The sequence below is a fragment of the Rissa tridactyla genome, chromosome 7 (genome assembly GCF_028500815.1).
Source record: "Rissa tridactyla isolate bRisTri1 chromosome 7, bRisTri1.patW.cur.20221130, whole genome shotgun sequence".
In the NCBI taxonomy this organism is placed as follows: Eukaryota; Metazoa; Chordata; class Aves; order Charadriiformes; family Laridae; genus Rissa; species Rissa tridactyla.
Genome location: NC_071472.1, coordinates 9509298 through 9531097, shown reverse-complemented (window position 1 = coordinate 9531097; position 21800 = coordinate 9509298). Strand labels below are relative to the sequence as shown.

Below are 21800 nucleotides of genomic sequence, written 5' to 3'. Positions count from 1 at the left end.
ATTAAGCTTCTACTTGGCTTATGAACCCTGAGAGATCTTTTCTTCTTCATTTGCAAATGGAAGTGTTTTTGCCAGGAGGGGGTGCCAAGTAGCCATGGCATTAATTACGCAAAAATAAAACACATGGGAAATATTTTACAGAAAGTTAAGTTACCAATTTTTATAGTAGCTGGACTTTGAACCTTGATAGAGCAAATAGTAAATGAAGCTTTCAGCAACTAATGGCTGATAAAGCATCTGTTGAGCAAGGCATGTGTCTAGCATAGTCCTGATAGTTTCTCATTTACTAAAATTAGTCCACGGCTTTAACTGGGTACCTGGCAAATAATATAACATCAAAGAATTTTTCTCCTGCAGTATTTCTACTATCTAAAATGGCATTTGAAAGTCATATAAAACAGTTAAAATTTTGAAGAGAAGGCAATTGTAAGGAAATGTCATGTTAATACAGCAATTTGAGAGTCTGATAGATATTTGCATTTCTGTGGGGCAATAGGGAGGGGAAGGAAAGATGAACCTTCAAACAAGAAGCCAGGAAAAAGGTGACTCATGACAAAGCAGAGGGGCAGAGACTTCTTGAACTGGTACATTTATTAATAACAATTAAAACAGATTTTTCTCTGTTTTGTTTCTGGGTTTCTGTTTGTATGCTTGTTTTTAGGTAGTTTTAATATAAGGTGAGGTCCTTTTTCACTAGATTTTTTTTTTTCATTCTTTTTGTAAAAGCTTCAGCTTCTAAGCCCTATTATCTGTGAGTACCCTGTTCCATTTTTTTTGGAACAAGAGGGCAATTTTCTTGTTTTCTAATATTTAAAATATTTTCTAAAAATTGATGAGAGCATCCTGAATCCACAATTTAGCTACAGTCAACAAATTGTTCTTTGTGTATACAGGATAATAGGTAATTCTACACAATTATGACCTAAATTACATTAAAGCACAGTAAAAGCTCATCTTCAGTCCTACCATTCTACAATGCTATGTTTTGTTGATGGCATCAAATTTTGACAAAGCAAGCCATCAAGCTTCTACAAAATGATATTTTTAGTATTCTGAATAGCTTTACTATTTTCTTGATTTCTGCTTTGTTAAAATATGCATTTATTTATGCATAGACATTCATACATAAATCCATCAATCATTACTCCTGCTGATCCATCCAAACATACAACTCAAGCTCCCTTCAAAAACACTTAATATATCAAAAGAAAAATGATCTCAATGCAATAAATAACATAAAATATGCATTATAAATACAAAGTCAAAGTGACTTATGTGGTTATATGCTCATAGAAGAAAGTGAAAATAAAGTATTTCATACAAAATAAAACAACATACTACTTCCCAGGCAGAAGAAACTTTATGTAAAACTTTTAAGAAAAACCTATGTCAAACTGAACAACTTCTAACCACACTTCACTGGAGCTACTTGAGGTAATCCATCTGATGACTAATCGGAAGAACTATCTGTATCACAAGAAGCACTGCAGAGAAACACCACATCTTTCATAGAACACTCTGCATTCACTGGAGACCAGAGGTCAGACTTTATATTCAGGCTTCTACTGTGATATACATCTCCACAGACAGATCCAGACAGAAAAGGCTGCCTCCCCCGTGTCAGATACAAGCCAGGTCCAGCACAGAAACATGAAAACCTTTGCTACAAACTATTGGAGAAGATGATGCCAAAGAAGAGAGAACATTGAATAAAAATTGGGTCTTTCAAGACCACAGGCCCTTTAAAATCCCCCAAAGCATTCTCCTCCTCAGTAAAGCCTTGCTACCAGGTACGCGATATCTCTTTCTCAGACACATGCAATGACGTCTCTAACTAATTAAACAAGAGGCAGAAAAATGTTGATGAAACCAATTAGGTATCTCATTGTGCTGGTTTATTTTCCCTGGAAGTACTTAATGTTGCAGTAAGGGATTCTATAGCGGCAAAGTAAAGAGATGACCAATTGACCTCTCTCAAAATTTTAATCAAATACGAGGAAATATGGGAAATATCCAACAAATACATAAACAGCTCCCTAACACACTAAGACATACAAAAAAGGTATTTTAGATCTGGCATAGTTCTAACACAGTTAAAAGATAGCAATTTAAAGAGTGTGACCTTGAAAACAGTTCTCAAAAATAACAGCTCTCTGACCTTAAAATACATTAATTCATTAGATAAAAGTTTGTTCTCCCCAACGGCAAACATTTTCAATTTCAGCACCAAAATGTCATGACTCAAACAGCAGCTGTTTCTCTGAGCTTTTCTCTTAATCTTTACAAAATCCTCTACTCTAGGTAAATAGCAAGAAACTGAAATAACTTGCAACCACCGCGGTAGCTTCAAAACAGTGGTATTATGGCCCAGTCACCTGGTAGCTGATACAAACCTAACTCTGTTGTTACTAGCCACATGTGGCCTGCTGTCCCATTAGACAGCCCTAGAATTTACCCATAACAGTAGATGACAGGCTGATGCCTGATTTTCACAAGGATGTACAGTATTACTGTGTACTTGGTTTCTCTGCAGCCATATTCCCTCTTCTGTGCAATAAGCACTTCCTAGCTTCCTACAAATTTTCCTGCTCAAACATTTAACTTCTTTTTTCCTCTTCATCTTCTTCCATTATCTATTTGAAACTCTTGACAATTTCCCCTCATTGAAGAGCTCAAGATTCCTGTGTAGGCTACAGTGTTACTTAGGTCTTGTGCAGAACTAAGGCTTGGAAACATCTCATTTCACACTACAGCCAACGTATTGAAAATAGTTGATCCAAGTCCATGTGTTTTCCCACATCATTTGGATTTAATCCAGGACCTTCCAAATAACTATGGCATAAATTAGGATCTTTGCCTCATCAGGCATACCTGTGCCTTGTGTTTCACATCTCGTGCTAATTTTGCTGACTAGTCATGACCATAGTATTGCTATGCCTTTCTGCACTGCACCTGGAAGGGTGATATTCCTCCTCGTTTTAGAGGTCTGCATATATTTTGTTTATGTGATGGACACAGGGTATGTGTCGTGGGTCTTTCTAGATGAAACTTTTGTATATGAAGATAATTTGTTCCCCTCTTGTTTTTCACTTGTAATGAATGGCTCTTGGAGATTACTCAGGTTAATACGCTATGATTATTTTGTTTAGAGTATGTACTCCATTGCTTATTATGAATTATTACTATTTCCAAAGGCACGTAAGTATTGTTTAGGAAGGGACTCTGGTAAACCAATGGTCATGTCCTTGGCAACGTGGATGCATAAGACCGCATCTTTGTTTGAATCCAGATACATGCTATCAATAGCTGCTGCTGCTGGATTACCATCCTTCAGATCTTTCCCTTTACGACTTCTTCTTTACCCAGATTCACTGCCAATTGCTTCCTGTACCATCTTTACTCAAAACTCACTAATAAAGCATTTTTTCTAATGACAAATTTTATAACTGAGAACCATTATTGCAATGTGTCCTCAGTCACACATCTTTTCTCTGCTTAACCTATTCTGCTGGAATGATCTCCACCATCCCGTTTCTGCTAGAGGCAGCTGTTCCTTTGGACAGTTGCAACAACCATTATTCACAACAGTCTTTATTCATTCATGCTGCTTCTACATTTTTGGCTTGCTGCTGAAGTGGGAGGGTAATGTAGCAAGGCACTTCTGTCACTTTAGAAACCTCCTTTTACCACAAAGACATAAACAGCTTCAAGAGGACATCCTTCTTATTGGCAATTCTTATGGAAGTGACCTTCAGTGTACCGTCATTGCAGGTTTACATCTATATAACAACACTTGGCATCATTCAGAATGCACAGAAGATTTTGTGTTTTAATCAAAGTTATTATTTCCTAATTCTGCAGACCATATGGCACCATAAAGCCCACAGTAAGGCAGATATTTTTAAAGCATGACATTAACTTTACTAGGGACATTAACAAAGATGAGTGATGTTATCCTCACTGAAGTATAAATTATGCTACCGTTTTCAAATTTGGATAATTAAGGTTGTACCTAAAATCACCACTTATTTTTTTGCAGATCTGAGACTTAATAGGAGTCCACCTGTGCCCATATCTGAACGTATTCATACAGATTCCCAGAATGATAACCTGGGAAAACAGATAAAGATAGCTTTATTCTGAATTATTATTTTTCTGAACTTTACGACTGGTTAGTCTGCCCCTGTTCTTAATATACATCTCAGGAAAACAAAAAATTTCACTTCTCAGTAATCACTGCATGTAATTTTAGTTGTACTTTATATTACTAATCAGAGGTATAGCACAGACAAATCTCAAGAACTGCAATTTAATTTAAAATATTTTTAAATACTGCTCAGTTTTGCAAAGGCATCACCTTTCTGCTACAACCTACATAGATTGCCATGTTCCGTGATACTGCCTGGTAAATAACCTACGTATTTGTCTTGTCACCATGCTCTTGTTATTAATAAATTAATATGTTTAGTTATTAAAACACGCCAAGCATGTTCCAATTACTTTTTCCTTCCTGCCTCCGTTTACTTAATGCAATACATTCTAACCAGAAGCATTTTTAACATTCCCACCATCTTGATGAATGATATAAGCAACAGGGTATATTCTCTAGACATTCAAGTTATAGCCTCTCTGCATGAACAAGTCAGATGTGCAAAGAGGCTTCGGGATCGTGCCTGCGGGCATTGAGATTATTAGAACGTTGTAACAAGGATTATCTGAATTTCTTATTCAGAGAGTTGAAGCTTTTATAAATCTTTCTCTTGCCTTCAACTACCAACACAGGTCAGCTTAAAATCACTGCTGTTCTAAACCCACAATTTCTTTCTTTTCAAATTGAGATTCGTCATGATGATCATGGATGATTTGTGTTCATAAAAAATGGTTAAACCATATACAAAACATAGCTTTTCTGGTTTCACTAGTATGACTTCAACGCAGCACAACTGACCTTGGCAGTAATTTTCATACCGAAATGAAAACACCACTTTTCATTGAACTCATCACATCCACTTTTGGATGTTACGCCCGGGGTTTTCATTGATCTTGCACTTGAAAACTTCTCTTCACCTTCAGCTTTCCTTCTCATAGTGGTAGCGATAAACATGGCTATTCTGAAAATTCTGAGCGCACATTTAGATGAAGATGTGATTCTTTCAACAATTGTACAATTTGCTTATTGGGATTAAACCGGAAAACCATGTTTACATTTTTTTAGTAAAACTAAATAAATAAATCCTCTAAAAGGTATAACAGAACCATACTAGCACCTGGCAGAAATATCTGAGAAAACTTATCTTAAGGTTTTTAATCTCTTTTATTTACTTCAGCCTGTCTGCAGTAAATACATTATTAAACTACTCCCACCATAGCATTTTTAATGACTGGGCTTACCAGTTGCTGTCCTTGGACGCCCCAGGCTGCATACTGTAAAACTGAATCCTCTACTTCTGGAGGGTTTAACTCCCAAACTTCCCTTGAAAAAATGTAAACATTTTCACTTGAACACACTGGCATCACTTTATGTATAGAATCGCTGACAATGATATCATATTGAAAAAACAAAGTGACTTACCCTGTGTGTATGTTATAAATCACATATGAAGCCGTATAAGAATAATGAAAAACCTGTGACAAAAAAAAGAAAGCATAAGAATTACGAAAACAAATACTGGATTAAGTACAGACTACCATTATGGTAGTCACAGTCTTTCAATCCCTGTAAACATTGACATCTTTATTACTGATAGAAAGATTTTACTGTATTAAACAATAGATCGAACCAGGGTTTGAACACTGTATGACAAGCACACATAATCACATATAAATTTAACCAGACACTTAATCTCTCCAATAACTGCAAAGAAGGTCCCAATCAGAAAAATCTGCATTCCTATTTAACTAAAGGATTAAAAAAACCAAACCAAACACAAAAAAAAAACCCAAGAACATACATGAAGAAAATAAATATTTTTTTCCTGTATTTCTTCATCAAGTTATGGTCAAAATCATTGCACAGGCACCACAGTTATTTTACTTGAAATGCAGACAGATACCGGGTTGTATGATATTTTTCTGACCACCTGCTATGTACAACCTGAACAACTTTCTGGGCTACTGCTCAAAGAATAGAATAGAAAAACTGAATGTTTGCTGGGACTGTGTTTGGTGTGATTTTCCTTAAACGTGTTTCAGTCTGATTTTGACTGACTTTCTTTGAAATTAAGGTAAAGTTTGTTTTATCTGAGATTTTCCATATGCAACATTTTGGGTAAAACAAAGAGCTGTTTGTCAGTAAACCTTCCTAATTGACCGGGAAGTTTCCAGTACCTTCTGGTCTTAGAAACCCCAGGATTCTCTTGATGGGAGAGAAGATCCATGGTGAAGAACAGCTTAGTACAGCATGTAATGTGAGGTACCACCACACCAAAGGGCTAAAATCAAAGCAAACTATTACATGCTTTCTCTAAATCCAAACATTAGTCTATGTACATATGCATGTAGTGAATAACAGACATTTTGCTGTCTTCCAGGCTTGGGTGCTAGGTTTTAACCTACCTCCTTTTTTACCACTATGTCTTGCATTATGAAAATAAAATAATTCCATTGTATTTATTAGTTTTATTACAAATTGAAATTAAATCATGGTCTTGGAATATAAAATATATTTGTGAGTAATTATAACCGTACTAAGAGAAACTCTTTTCAATGTAAGCTACTGTCAGAAAAAAACACCGGGCGGCGTTCACTAGACTGACTGTAGCTTCATGGCTACAGATTTACAGTATCTCTGCATGGCGCATGAAGGACTTCTTTCTGGACAGTGTCAGGCTAGTTCTAGTTAGATGGAAACAGACACAGCTGTAAAGCCGAAACCTTGATATAGATATGTGTGTTGGGAACTCTAGTTTATATTGTCTGCACCAGGAATCTTTCAGTATCTCCTCCAAAGCGAAGAGACAAAGGAGGATCACGGATGGACAGAACCATCGGAATTTGCCGCTATCGCACATGAGAGGGGTTTCAGCGGTTGTTATTTTGCCTGGAGGTCATTCAGTAACAGAACCATCTGAAACATCCTTCCACTGACCCTGTTTCCATTATTAGTTCCCTGTCAACACACACCAAGAATTTAGCATGTCCTAAACCTTTGCTGGCTCACGCTGCAAGACGCATGCAAATGTCTGTCAGATTAGTAACTGTACTTTGTGCAACAGCTGAATTTCCCTTCTATGGAATTTGCCTTTTAGACAAGAATCACTTCCATTTTCCAAGCCTATCAGGATTAACATCGCAAGTGTTGCTTCACTGAGAAGAATCACACATATATTAATAAGTATGCTCCAAACGGTTCATTTTTTTTGTATTACAGCTTATGTTAAAGTGTTTGATCACGCAAGGTACCAGCCTCTTCTGAGAAGTGCTAAGTGTGACAGAAATAGAGAGAAATTATAATAATATTATGATTGCTGTAGGAGGTACAAAGACACCAAGAAGAATATTCTAAATAATTTGATTGATTTTCTCTAAATAGCTATCATAAACATATCTACTACCACATCTCTATACTATATACACATATACATCAAATTACATACATAGTAGAAGTAGACTACTTGCTTACATACCATAATGTTTACAGTTCAGTGGGGTTTCTGGGAAAAATTAACTTTGTAATAACACGGTTGAGGACCTATCAAGACAGAATTATTCAAGGACTACTGGTAAGACAAGGAGACAAACCGTTGGCTTCAAAGCTCCTGCTTTCTTTTAAAAATCTTATATTGCTAGAGGTAAAAGACAGAAGATCAAAGGGCCATAAACGGTTAAATCACGGTGGTTTCTGCACAGGGCGTACATTGCCAGAGGCTACCCAGGGGGGACTTGCCAGCAGCTGTTAAAGAGGACAGCCTCATACAGCCAGATACAGGGAAGAGGAATGGGTCACTCGCCCTTCTGGGAAAAGGGAAAGGTCTATCACAGATAACACGTGGAGGGCTGATAAGTATTTAGAATAGAAATATTTAAAAAGTAAATTATCAGACAGAATATATTTCAACAAGAAATGGTAAAGTAATGACACCTTAACAGAAAATATGCTATAACAACAAAAAGAACACTTCATATTTCACGTGGAAATGCTCCTCTTGCCTTGTGGTAAAATTCCTATCTAAATGTTCATGTAGAAGTATTAGTATCTTTGTGTTAAAAGCATTAATGCCTTTGAAAGAGCTCCACAACCACAGGAGATCAACATTACAATGAAATCACTTTCAGATGGGATGCCAATATTTTCCTCAAATTACTCATGTTAGTTTTATTTCTTAATAGGAACACCATGAATAAATTACAAGTAGGAAGTTTCCTAATTCATACAGCTTGCAACAGCCACATACTGAAACACCATCATTATTGAAATTAAAAAATAATAATAAAAAAAAAGAGATAGAAAAGTCTTTCTTCTTCAAGTCTGGCTTATATAGTCAGTGTCATATTCGTAGGAAGCTCTTGCAGTTTTGTATAAGGGCTTACCTGTGGAAATCCTTTTTAGGACCTCCAGTATCTCTTAGCTTGCACAGAGGCATGTCAGCGGCTGAGACCACGTCTCCTGATCCCTGATGTACCAGCATCACACAAGAGAAGCCCAGCTGAGGGCACCAAGCCTGATGCTAAGTGTAGGGAGTACCAGGGACTCCCAAAATACCAGAATGAAACCTTCAACGCTGCCACCAGCTGTCCCCCTTCTGGAAGAGGCATACGTAGGCTTAGGGGATTCCACCCTGCGACTTGTTTTGTGGGATGAGCACCAATCAGAAAAAATCTGGTAATTTATGATGGAGTTTGCAAAGATACAGATTGAGAGCTCACACAGGTGAAGCTGGGTTTGCACTGGCCCTTCTCATAGTGTATTTACAGTAGAGGCTGGTCGTCATCTTCACCATTCAAATCCAAAGTGACATCATTTCTATCCCAAAACATGTTCAAACATTTCTCGTACTCCATGCCTTCAAACTCGGGTGGTATCAAAAGATTAAACTCAGGCTAATATTTTAACATGGACTGTAAATTAATCCATCTGACAAAAAAAAAATTACATACTTTAGTGTGAAACTGAGGAAAAGGGAGAAAGGTTGTAGTGAAAAAAGACTCATCGTCTAGGTACAAGGAGGAGAATCAATTAATATAGACACAGAGAAGGTTTTTAAGAAGTGAAGCAATGTACGAGAGCAAAGCCTTTTAAAATATTAAATGCTTTATGGTAATTTCTGCTCTGTCCTATCGGAGGAGGAAAATGAAGAAAGGAAAATGGCCTTGTATAATTTAATAATATAACTATACATGTTAAGATGGGACACCGTGAGGAGCCTTACCTCCAAGAGTGGCATGCGTGCTGTGCTAGAGCTCAGGCCTTTCTCACAAGTAAATAACTTGCCTGTTTCTGTTGTAATAAGCTGGAACATATTCCCCACAATTCAGGGCTTTTTTAGAGCAGAAAGACAGCATACCTCCCCCTCCATATAATTTATTTAATTTTTCTTTTGCCACATAATGCAATAGGTAACTACTGTTGCATATCATATATTTCTTCTGAATTCAGTCTTTAATTAATTTATAAACTGAAGAAAGGCTTCTATGTGATGCTGCTCAACATTGAAAGTTAGCTGCATTTGTGTATGAAACAAATAAAATTACAGAAGTATATTACAAAGGAGCTAAAAGAAAAAGGTGAAAAAAGTATTTCAAGACAAATTGCTCCAGTCAAAACTTATTGAAATAACAATCTATTATTCAGCTAACAGCCGACAATAAAAAAAACCAACACACTTATCAATCATGATCTGAACTTATTGTTCTGGGTTTTATATGACCTCTATTTTCTACCTTTCAAGGAATGTCTTTGTCTTTCTAAGATTCCTAAAAATGAAATCCTGTCATGGAACTCAATGTACAGCCCAGCAAGGTGCAGGAAAACAATGTGCAATACACACTTAGCCAAATACCCTCCACTAATTCTGTAATACACTCCAGGAAATATTCAGCGCACTGTCCTTGGGTAATTTGGAAAACATCCCTTGGCAGAATAGTGTTTGTGCTAAAAAGCTGCCAAGAAAACCTCACTAGCAGTATCTCTACGGGATGATGAGGGCCCTCAGCTGCAGGGAAATGGAGGAGAGCTGACGACATTAGAACCTTACAGCACTATAATCACAAAATGTTCGGGCATGCCAAACGCCTTGATGCATCCTTTATCCATATCCTGTATTATATACCCGTTATACTCTTTCACATGTTATTTATTTAGAGCAATAACGATCCCCTCCTTGTTAGCACAGCTTTTTGCAAGGTAGTGAACAGACTGTCCTACATTTTCGTTTTTACCTATGCAGACACCCATACTCTGAACTTGTCGCTGCATTTCTCAGTGCCGCCAGACTCTGTAAATTCTCCTTTTAGATTCAAATAAGACTTCTCACAAGGCACAACAGCACTCAGTCTGAGCAAGAACGATAAAAAGTGACAGTAAATGAAATACACTGAAAATTTTAGCATCTGCAGTAACTTTCAGTTATCCCAAAGTTTACCAGTCCAATGGGGTATATATCTCACACACAATATTCCTACGGTAGATATCTATTTAATTGTATTGTACCTAGCAAATAATAAAGAGACTAATTAAAAGTCATGCCCTTCCCATTAAATAAAAAAAAAAAATGCAGCAGAGTATCTTTAAATAACTGAAATCGCAGATTATGCCATTTTGCCCCATCCCACTTACCTCAAAGCACATACATTGACTTGGAAAGAGAGGCAGTTTTTCAGATAAGGTTCAAATCTGTACAGAACTTTATGATTCACCAGTGAGGTATCGGATCTTTTATGGGTTAATTTACACTTCTGATCACATGGAAAACAAAATTTAGTATTTTAAGAGACTACTAGCCTGCATGAAAAATCATATTATTGTTCTAAGAATTAGAAGAATTAATTAGAATTAAAACCAGAATGATCAACTGTAGCTGTGGGAAGTGTTAACTGCTGCCTCCCAAACAGTATAAAAAGACAAAGATCAAGAAACTCCTTTCACTGCTTCACAGGCACAAGTCAGTTATTTGGCAGTTCCAAGCTAAGAACCCGACCTGGAAAAGGTTTTGTGTGCCTGAAAGCTCTTCTGTTTTTTCCAGCTATATCAGTTGGTCTAATAAAAGATAAGAACTCTTCCCACAAATCTTATCTCACTTATTTCTTCAGGCCACCACATCTATAAATACAATGTTACTAAGAAACAAACATTCCTGAGCCCCACTGAAAAAAAGGACTACCTAAAACTAAAAATGATCCTTCCTAGTTAATAACCTGTGTTACAATATATTTCACAAAATGCATGTCAACCGAGAAATCAAGGGAGAGGACAATGAAGCAGGGAAATAAACAGGAATACATCTTGTCAAGGACGCTCACTTCTTCATTCATCCATAGTCCTCACTTCTTAAGATCTTTCATAACACGTTAGTGAAATGGCTTGGCATGTTTTCAAACTGCCGTGGTGGGTGCCAGACACAGGAACTACTGGCTGCTGTACACAGCTTGAAGAACAGCAACATGAGTAGGATTTTGCCTTCATCCTCTTTTCTACAATTGAATTAAGCATTTGAAGAATTACTGAAAAATCTACTTATGCTCAAAACCAAACCAAAAGACTTTGCCATGGTAAAGCGATTACAAGGCCAAGATAAAAAGGTAACCAATCATTCACCCGTCATTCATGCAAGGAAGTACTCCCACACGACAATATGCAGAACCTCATTCACAGCTCCAAGATCAAACCTTCAATAAACCTTCACTAAAGACCCAAAAATTCAATTTAGACAAGTAAATGCAAACATATATTGCTTCCTCTTTTGCCTTTGGGATAAATGTGTCTTGGAAGAAAAATGGAGCCCGCAGAACACACCATGAACTACAAATAATAAGTCAAGTACCAGACACAGAGTGGAGAGAATACGAGGAGAATGTAATGAAATATAGATGCACGGGATGGTTACTAAATCCCTGTGAAGGGATTCCTGAAATTAATACACTGTGCCTGCGACAGCCTCATCAAAAGCAAGTGACATAGCAGACACTATGCGACCGTGTTGATGACTCTGGGAAGTCCATCCCACAGATGCACACAACCCACCTAACTCCACGTGACCTACCCCCAGTTAAGTGGGAGTGCAGTAAGTGCAAGGCTGAGCTAGTTGTGCATGAGCTTGTGACACAGGGCTTTGGCACGGCTTCTCAAGCATGACGTTGCATCACTCCAGCCACAGCGTTTTCAGATCACAATTAGTATCTACATACAACGTGACAACATGCAAATTAAGACTAAAAGGAGGTTGGATGGCTGTATAACATATTCTGTATGTGGTAGAGATCTGACTTTTTTTACTTAATTTTCAGCTAGCATGAAATGAGCCAGCCAAAACAAATAACTATATTACGTATTTTCAGTAAGTCGAGTTACTATATATTCAAATTCACTCTCCATAGAAAATCACAGCCTATATAAATTACACAGAATTATACAAAGTCTATACATATTAGCTATGTAAATTATGCAAATTATTATCTAAATTATTTTTCCTCTAGCTAGTGATATTTTACTCTCAGTTTTGTGCAGCGTACATTGGTGTAACTCAGATTTCCAGCACTGAAAATGAGAAAAGACTTTCAGCAGGTCATATACAAACTCTTTATTTTGCTACACATTTGGAGAACATCAAATTATTTGTAGCCAGATTTCATCCTTTGTGGTAGCCTGCTGAACGCAAATGAGTTACCGTGGGAGGGTGTCAGTCTTTGCCTTGTGCCATCAGGATTCCAAGCAGCAACTTCTTGCTCTCCAAAAAAAAAAAAAAGGATCAACATTCACATAACAAACTTATCTTCCTCATTTCCTCTTTATGAGCTGTAAGACATGTGACTTTTCTAGGACTGCAGTGCAAAAGAGAATGGAATCAGTATCTAACACGCTGAGCCAGAACTTTGACAAAACCATAAAAATTATATATTCTTCTCTTCCCTTTGTATTACGAGATGTGTGATACCCCTGTTAGTAAACCCTGTGACGGAGTTAAGAAATTAGTAGCAGCATGACTGCTGCCAAAGGAAAAGCACAGCTGCTGGATGAATCCTACATCCATTTTGCAATTTATATGCTAAATAAATTAATAATGCTAAAGTTATCAATAACATTATTAGGTGAAATCCACCTTCCTTTAAAACTCCGTTATCATTCACTTCAAGTGTCCTCTATTTGTCTGTCCAGTCTGACTCCATGTGTTCTCCAGCAAAGGAACTGCTTCTAAAGGGGATTAAACAACTAGATATGGGATGGTCATGTTTGGGTTTCATGTAATTGGCTGCTTGAGCATGTGAAAAGTGAAGAGAGCTCTGCAGCATTAACTTTTGAGGCACAGACAGATGAAACCACTATATAACACACTACAAATGAAGAGTCTGAATAAAACACACACTGTTTCAATAAGGGACTGACTCTGCATATTTATGAAAATAGTATTGGTTAAAGATTGGAATTCTGTTGATTTCATGCGATGGCAAAAAATACCGTGAAACTTCAGACTGTGTATTGATACAAAAGCTCAACCCACTTCGGGGTACACACCAGAAATGGTTCACACCATGATTCAGTAAAGTGGTACCTTTTGTTCTTGGGAGGTGTAGAGTTTGGCTGTTATTTTTCTGGTCCTAGATTCAGCAAGAATTTAATCACATGAATGAATAACTAATTTCATATGGATTACATCTGGTGCAGAGAGAGGCACGTAATTTAACCCCTTTGTGAATTGTGGATTTGCACCACAATCTAGTAAATCTTTTTGGTTTACTTTAATTTTAAACTGCAGTTGATGATACATTAATACATAGCTCATACAGCTAGAAAGGACTGCTACCATCATTGTGCCTGACCTCCTACATCTGAAACAAAATTTAAATGGCGTGACACACAAACAGAGATTTCCCATGTGTTCTTCAGTGGGTTTCAGAGTAAACCTTGAGAAACAACGAATCAAAGAGTCTACAATAATGAGATTATGAGTTTCCACACATCTTTGAATCCTCTTGTTTCTACCCAATTCTGGAAACAAACAAACAAAAAAGGTAATTTTTGACAATGCTGATATCTAAATCTGTATACATTTTTGCATAACTTTTGGCCTTTATAGGTGGAATATCTTATTTCCGAAAGCTCTGTATCTAATTGCCAAGAGTTAATCTAAGATAGCTTTATGCATTTGCAGTACTGAAGTTAAATGACAAGGCTATAACTTTGCAAAGCATTGTATTTATTTGTTTCAATCAACATCAATTACTTGTCATGATTGATAAGAACCACTGCATATCGTTGGTAATAATTTATGGTTAGCATTAATATTTTGAGGTATGAAATATTGCCAGCCATAACAACTATATGCTGCCAAACCAAATAAATATAAAGGCGAGACATTTCCAGACAAGTAATTTATCTGTAAGAAAAAAGGGTATCAAGGAAGTCTAAACAAAAAAGCACCTCTACAAAATCCGCTAAAGCTTCAACTGTTCCACATATAATTCTTCACTAAGATTAATTATCTCAAGAAAAAGACATCCACTGCAGAATGTTAATTAATTCACAAGCAATTAAACTCAGTTCATCTAACCAACAGTAATATGACACAAACCACAATTCAGAATAACTGCAGAAACTTCTTTTTCATCTCCCACATCAAGAGCTGAGATAGACCACCCTATATTTCCATATGCAACTCAATCATTTTTGAATATATAATAACTTCAGATGAGTGAATTATTCAAAAAAGAATGTTCTGCATTGCTACTTCTGAAAGCCTCATATATCACTGTCATTTGAAGTTCTATTAGTTACACTATCACATAAGATATGTTTTTTGAGTCTTGTAGGAGATGACTTACGACAAAAATTTATATGAATTTTTTCTGGCTTATTCACCTTCGGCATTAAAAACCAGGTTTGACTTCACCGACATCATTGTTACATGACGGCGAAGCTGGTAAGCCTCAAGCCTCAAGCATAACGTGCACATTTTTTATATTGATACACATGTACATGCACATCATTCTTGAGTGTATGCTCACATTTGTATTCAGTATGATTAAAATTTTGACGTAACGAATATTTCGGGATTTATAGAAACTTGTTTTTTCCTGATTTGATTTGCAGGCAGCTGCACAATGTGCATGCGTATCTTGTTCTGGACTAGAGTAACAGGAAACGAGAGATATCAATTCTGACAACACAACAAGAACTTTATCTCCATAGAAATACGAGGCTGGTGAGGGTGGTTCTTCTGTTCATTGCAGCTGAAGATACTAAATCTGTCTTAGAAAAAAATATATTTAAATACTTCAATACTGCCCGATTCCAGTATAACCAGAATCCCATGAGAGGCATCCTTTACGGGAAACTCCATAGTACCTCCACGCATTGAGAACTTAATTGAAACCAAAATATTTTTTAAAGCACTGATTCTTGAAGGCAGAGCTACTTCATGTCTCCTTAAGAGTGTTTTGTGATAGTTTAATTTAGTTTGCTCTTTGGGATACCGTGGAAGAAAGAATTGAGCCAAGACTTGTTTTTTTCTCTCAGTTTTTCCAAGGTAATATGTTCCTCACATATTGTATTTATTCAAACAGATTGCTAAAGAGAAAATTGGCAAATGCAGAAAAAATGCCACCTTGTTTTGAAGAGACACGCTTCTACATGTGGTGGTATTTACAAAAATGTGCACAGGCTGATTCAAGTGAAAAATTACATGCAAAGAAATGGGTAAAAAAGTTTAGAAATTATTTTCTAAAATCACATTCCATATAAAATAAAATGTCCAGGCTCTGAGCACAAAACTGAACTGAAAATGCCCTGACATGATGAGGATACAAAATAAAATCAAGGCATACAATGGGACAATTCTGAAGTAAAGACTACACTCTCAATATGTCTTTTTCTTCTCCAGACAATCTGACTGACTCCAGCAGCAGTAAGAACGCAGATACCGGATGCTCCTCTGCTGTTTGCTTACAAATGACATGAGGAGATGAAAAGACCCTGCAGAGCTGGAGAAAGCACAAGCAATGAGATAAATGGCCTGTGGGTCTGAAGAAATGCAAAGGGAAAACGGAAAAGAAAACTGGGCTGGGGGAAGCAGATGGGTAAACCAGCAAGCATGCAAGATGGAAGAAGGAAGACAAAGAGATAGGGCTAAAAATATCAGGATAGGAAAAAGGAGAAATAATAAAAAGACAGAACAAGTTCAGAACAAAACAGAACTGAGTCCCTTAAGCGGATGAACCTGAAGAGAAGCGGATCAAAAGAGAAGAGGCAGCAGGGAAGGAAAGCAATAAGCAGATCTGCAGTGTGTGGGCATGGTGGCTGGAAAATACAGGCTCTTGGGACTAATGATGGAAATTTATCCAGAGCAGACTGGCACGTAGAACCTTCCTCTTCTGGAGGATGGAAGTCATGAGTGAAAAAGGCAAATGGTTTTCTTTGGAATCTGACAGGTCAGTACCTGAATACATGAACTTCCTGCCTTTCACTGCCTTGCTTGGCAACATCACTAATTGCTTAGAATGGATATGCCACATGGAAAATCAGGAATGCAGTGGGTGTTTCACATCTGATAAGTCACATTCTCTTCTCTGGGAGTCTCCCAGAGTGATACCAAGATACCTGAAATGGTATTTCTGGATGCTAGACTCTCCAGGGAATTTTTTGTATGCTAGTGGATTTTTTTTTCAATAGCATTCAATTCCTTATTTAGTCTTTTATAGAGTGTTTGTGAGAAAATGACTGTTTGTCTATCTTGACTTTGAGTATTTATCTGCTTGTAGGTTGTAGGTTGAGCTGTGAACAGGTTTCCCAACTGCTTTTGAAATCCATGTGGTTAAATGCTCTTGTACTGATATCAAACCTTTATGACTGAGGCAGCCAACATGGCCAGGACTCCATCCCTCCAAGCCATTCTCTAGAAGCCCTGTTTAAACTCTTCAAATGATTTAAACACTGCAATTTAGATTTCTCCCCTTCTTACATCAGTTCTGTACTAATTGTGAGCTCCAGTATCTTCAATAAACTATACCTATGTTAAGACAGCATGAAAAGAAAATCTTGTCCATAGAAGTAAGTTCCACAAGGATCACTACGGCTAAATTTCATCTTTAGTTTTAAACTTCCTTTTTGGTCATGCCCTATTCATCTCCCTTATCTCTATGATTTCTTTGGTGCTGCTGGTCCTGCTAACTGGCTTGTATTGTTCCCCTTCTGTTCCACTACCTTGTTACAAAACTGAGCAAAATATCACCTCTATATGCACTTTCCAACAATTGAGCTCAGAGCTAGTTATCCACTCCAGTACTTCCCATTAGCAAGCCATGATGCCGCTTGTAGTCAACTAGGCCTACCTTCACTAATTTTCTCTTATTGTAACATATTTCTGTGTAAGTCTCTGTTGTGGCCGTTTTATGGTATTATAGTTCCTTTGACAGGGGTAACATGAAGTAGAGTCTTGTAGCAAATAAAAGACCTCTTCATGATCAAGCCATTAAAAGGTCATGATAAGAGAGCTATTCATTTAGTACAAGGCACTACCTTCATGGTGATCTCAAAGCAGCTATAACAAAGTGATGAATACCTCACACCAAACTCGGCTCTCCAGGAAACATCTAATCTGGTGCTATATTTGCAGACAATAAATAGAATTAAAAAGGTTAGATTTGTGCAGGTGGTTGACTGCCTTCACTGAAACATTAATTTATTGGCTAAGACCCCAGGCTAACAACCTTTCATGCTCAAATACCCAAGAAGACTTGTCTTTACTTAAAAAGAATGCAAAAATTGGATAATAAAGGGGTACGTCTTAATATTCCTCTAAAAAGTGGACCCAACCATTTGATCTCTTAGGTCTGTCACACTATCGGTGCTCCTCAGAGCATGAGACCGAAGCTTGGTTTAAATCATAATGTGCAACAAAGACAACTATGCAAAGATATGCTTAAAGGATTTCTCTGGGACAGTTACATAAAGGTCTAGTCTTTGCCATCTACTTCAAGGTATTTCACCTCTCTCTGTGTATGTATTTTAAAAGATCTTTCTTTCAATCTGTACCAAACTAACTGCTAAGTCTCATTTTGCAGGAATTCACTTATTCAACACTTCTCCTTTCAACACTGTTGAGATGCAAACGCCAGCAGATTTGTCTGCTTTTCTGACTGACCTGTTGGCCTAGTCAGAGAAGAGATAGTCAGCCAATTTTTCTTTGATCAAGGAGCCAGGAATGCAGCCAATGCCTCTTCTGAGAAAGATGGGATGGGTTCCTCACTCATAATGTAGATGGGAGTTACCCCTGACATACAATGAGCTACAAGAAGAGAATTGTAAGACAGTACGGTTAAAATGTTTGAAAAACAAACAGACCTTTTTGTCTTTGGGCATTTGCTCTGGAAAAAAAGTTTTCCATTACAGGATTCTGTGTTACTTATTAAAAGCCAAAGTAGTGCCAACCATCCCCACTGATATCCACTTGCACGGTGGATTCAATTTTGCTGTTGCAATGGTGCTCCTGGTGAAAGGAAGCTCTGCCTTTGCATTTTATTAGCTATGACCTGGGTCAGGCTGACCCTTTTCCTTCAGGTTAAGTAATTCTGTATTACTAGAAAGACACAGGCTTTCCATGAAGGCTACCTGTCCCTGCTTCAATGAAGAAGTAGCAAATTCCAGATTCCAGTGATAAAGGAGCTAGCTTGATACTTCACGCCTTATTTCTCTAGGTTTTTTGTTCTTTGGGGAAGTGACTGGTAGAGTGGTGAAGTGTTGTTGATTTTTTTTGTTTTGTTTTTTTTTAAATCTATTTTCATCCTTTTCCTTTGTAGACTGTTCTTACCAAATTTTTTGTTCTATTTTCAAAATAATTAACAACTTCTTTTGTTCTTGATGTTAAATATTTCCCAGAGAACTATTTTGTGCTCTGATTGTTCAGTGACAGGACATACCAGACCACTAGTTAGATTGCATCAGATACTAGCTCTTGTTAAGGAATGGCAAAACAGCTTTTTTTGTTGTTTTTTTTAGTACTCTCACAGAAGCTCATCATTAATGGTGTACATAGCAATGGCTACTGAGAAGCTTTTTTACTCCCAGAATCTCTGAAGCAAAATTTCTTCATTACTGCCACACATCTTCCTTCCATTACCTGTATGTAACAGGCTTTTGTTCCTCTTGTGTTTACGTATCTGATAAAACGCAGTACGGTTTGCTTTCTGCTTGACACTATGTTTTTGCTAAAACATTTAAAAGGGCACTGGCAATTATGCCATTCATCATCTTCACATACTGCCTTGTCAAAGCAGAGAAAGGCAACTTTAACTTTAACAATGAATTGAGCAGTATAGGAAAAACTGTCTACATTTTATTCATCTACGTTGGTTGGTACAGAGCATACTGAAAGTATGGGTCACAGACATTTCTGCAGAACTGGTAGTACAGATGGTATTGCTTGTATTAATATGGCTCCCCTGAGAATTAGTTTTGTTGTGATGGTAGACTTTTCCTCCCTGTCTTTCAACATTTCATAATTTTGTTGATCGTATTTATAGATTTCCCCATCTGTCAACTCACTAGTTTCCCTATTTCCACCCAGAGGCATCAGTTCCAAGTATTTCATTAAAGCCCTGTTCTGATAATCTGTGCAAACAAGATTTACAAGGTAGTGCATCATGCTTACGAACTGACTGCATTTCACGGTGGTTGCTAGGCACGTGAACAGTGAACAGAACTGGTTTTAAGCTGTTGTAGAACATCTTTTACTATGAGATGCGATCTCAGATTGCTATCTCAAGTACAAAACTGCATCAGTGATTACACCTTAAAAGGATTTTTCTAGTAATCACTGAGGAAAAGCTGCAGTAAGTGTGCTTAAAATCTTTCACACCAGTCATCAGCTAAGCAAGTATCAATAACACTACGTATTTTCGCATACATAGATGAAACATTTCCATGATCCAGCTTTACTACACCAAGTTTAGGACTCAGCTGGGGTTGCTCTGTTAACACTGCTGCACAGGCTACAAGTCAATTTTCAAAACCTTCTGACAGGTCACTTACACATTGTCTGAGCTTCTATTCCAATCCCACAATGTTTGTGAGAAAGTGAGTGATTTCAGCTAAATAAAAAAAAAATGTTTGACAAACAAACTAGATCTATCTATGATTTATTACATAGAAAATTGGTTTTGCAATGTTTTTCTGGTAAGCATGCTTAATTTCAAATGTATTTATCATTGTATATGCTGAGGTGAATGTGATCTGCAGATGGACTTTTTTGTCTCTTGTGAGCCTCTGCACTAATGACCAAAACTATTTTATTTAAAAAGCTCTGCCTATGAACTTCATGTAGGAACTGTGACTTTTGGATGAGACCTATATAAATGGAAATGTTAAATTATACATAAACCCTCTGCCAACCCCGTAATAATTAGAAAAGGAATATAGTTCAAGAAAAAAGAAAAGGTTCTGGTGAGGTTTGCAATAGCGAAGACTAACAAGCTTAACAGCCACTCTGCGAGGACCGAATTCAAATACGTTCATGAAACCCAACATAAATGTTTCAGATTATATTTTGAAGCAAATAATCTAGATTCAGATTTTGGCAGACCACCTGACAAAGAAAAGTTGAAAGGAAAAGATACTTGACAGAAGAAATCCTCTGTTACGGAAGCCTGTCCTCACTGTAGGCCTTTCAAATCTAGGTCTGGATAAAAAGAGTTTCCTACCTGATCCTGTTAAAAATTCCCACCTCTGACGCGAATGTATCTGCAAAGAGACGCCTAAGGAAACTTATCTCTCTGATGAAAATCTTTTGATCTCTGCAAACTTTGGTTAGTTCATTAATGTGTGATTTGTATCTAGAAACAAATAAGTAGTAAATTTAAATATGCACTACTATTAAGTTGACATATATGCCCAGAGTAGTTCACTCACATATATATATATGTATGTATATGGTTTTATATAAATATACACAAAAGAAGTGACAACAAGAGATTTTCAGTTATTTGCACAATGACACCCTGAAGAGTTATTTGTTCATAGAGATGAACTAAGTGGTCAGCAACCCATGGGGACAGGTTATACCTTCAACAGCCTATTCTATGCTGGAGCTCTCTTACAGGGACAACAATAGTACCAGCGTTTTCTCATGGCCATATCTGACATCATTTTCAATGCTTCTTCTCCATAAAACGTATGTGGGAATAGAATTCCAAAATTTTTAAAGATGGATGCGTTTAGGTGTCAGATGAAGTCAATGAGACGTCAATAAGTCAATGAGGTGCAAACTTTTAGCATGATTCTTAAAGATCATTTTGGTGCTTATCTGCACCTCTAGGCATTCAAGTACCTCGGTAAATCTGACATGTAAGCCCTTGGAAATTGTTACCCTTACCCTTTCCAGGTGTGCTAAAGCCATCACAACAAAAAAATAAAGAAAACCAAGTGATTTTACATCAAATACCTGATATAAAGTGCTTATATTACTCTCATATACTCAAGTGGAGCAAATTCCATGATATAACCACTTACTTGACATTTAATTCCTCTTCCTCGTAATTCAGTGGGCAGAATTAAATGATTAAACCTGAAGTGATTATGTACATAATGAGTAAAAACAGATCAATCCTTTTTTTAATTTCAATAGTGGGGGTTATAAAAATGTTTAAGCACCTTTAAT

General features: G+C 37.0%; 1 protein-coding gene across 3 annotated transcripts in view; it reads right to left on the bottom strand.

Annotated features, from left to right (window-relative positions):
- DPP10 (dipeptidyl peptidase like 10) overlaps window positions 1–21800 on the bottom strand; it is a 225530-nt gene that overhangs the window by 70087 nt on the left and 133643 nt on the right. For all 3 annotated transcript variants that reach the window (XM_054208858.1, XM_054208859.1, XM_054208860.1), the window contains 2 exons: window positions 5573–5625; window positions 5392–5473 (listed from right to left, as the gene is read on the bottom strand). In XM_054208858.1, coding sequence (XP_054064833.1) covers window positions 5392–5473; window positions 5573–5625 — 135 coding nt within the window. The remainder of the gene's footprint in view (window positions 1–5391; window positions 5474–5572; window positions 5626–21800) is intronic.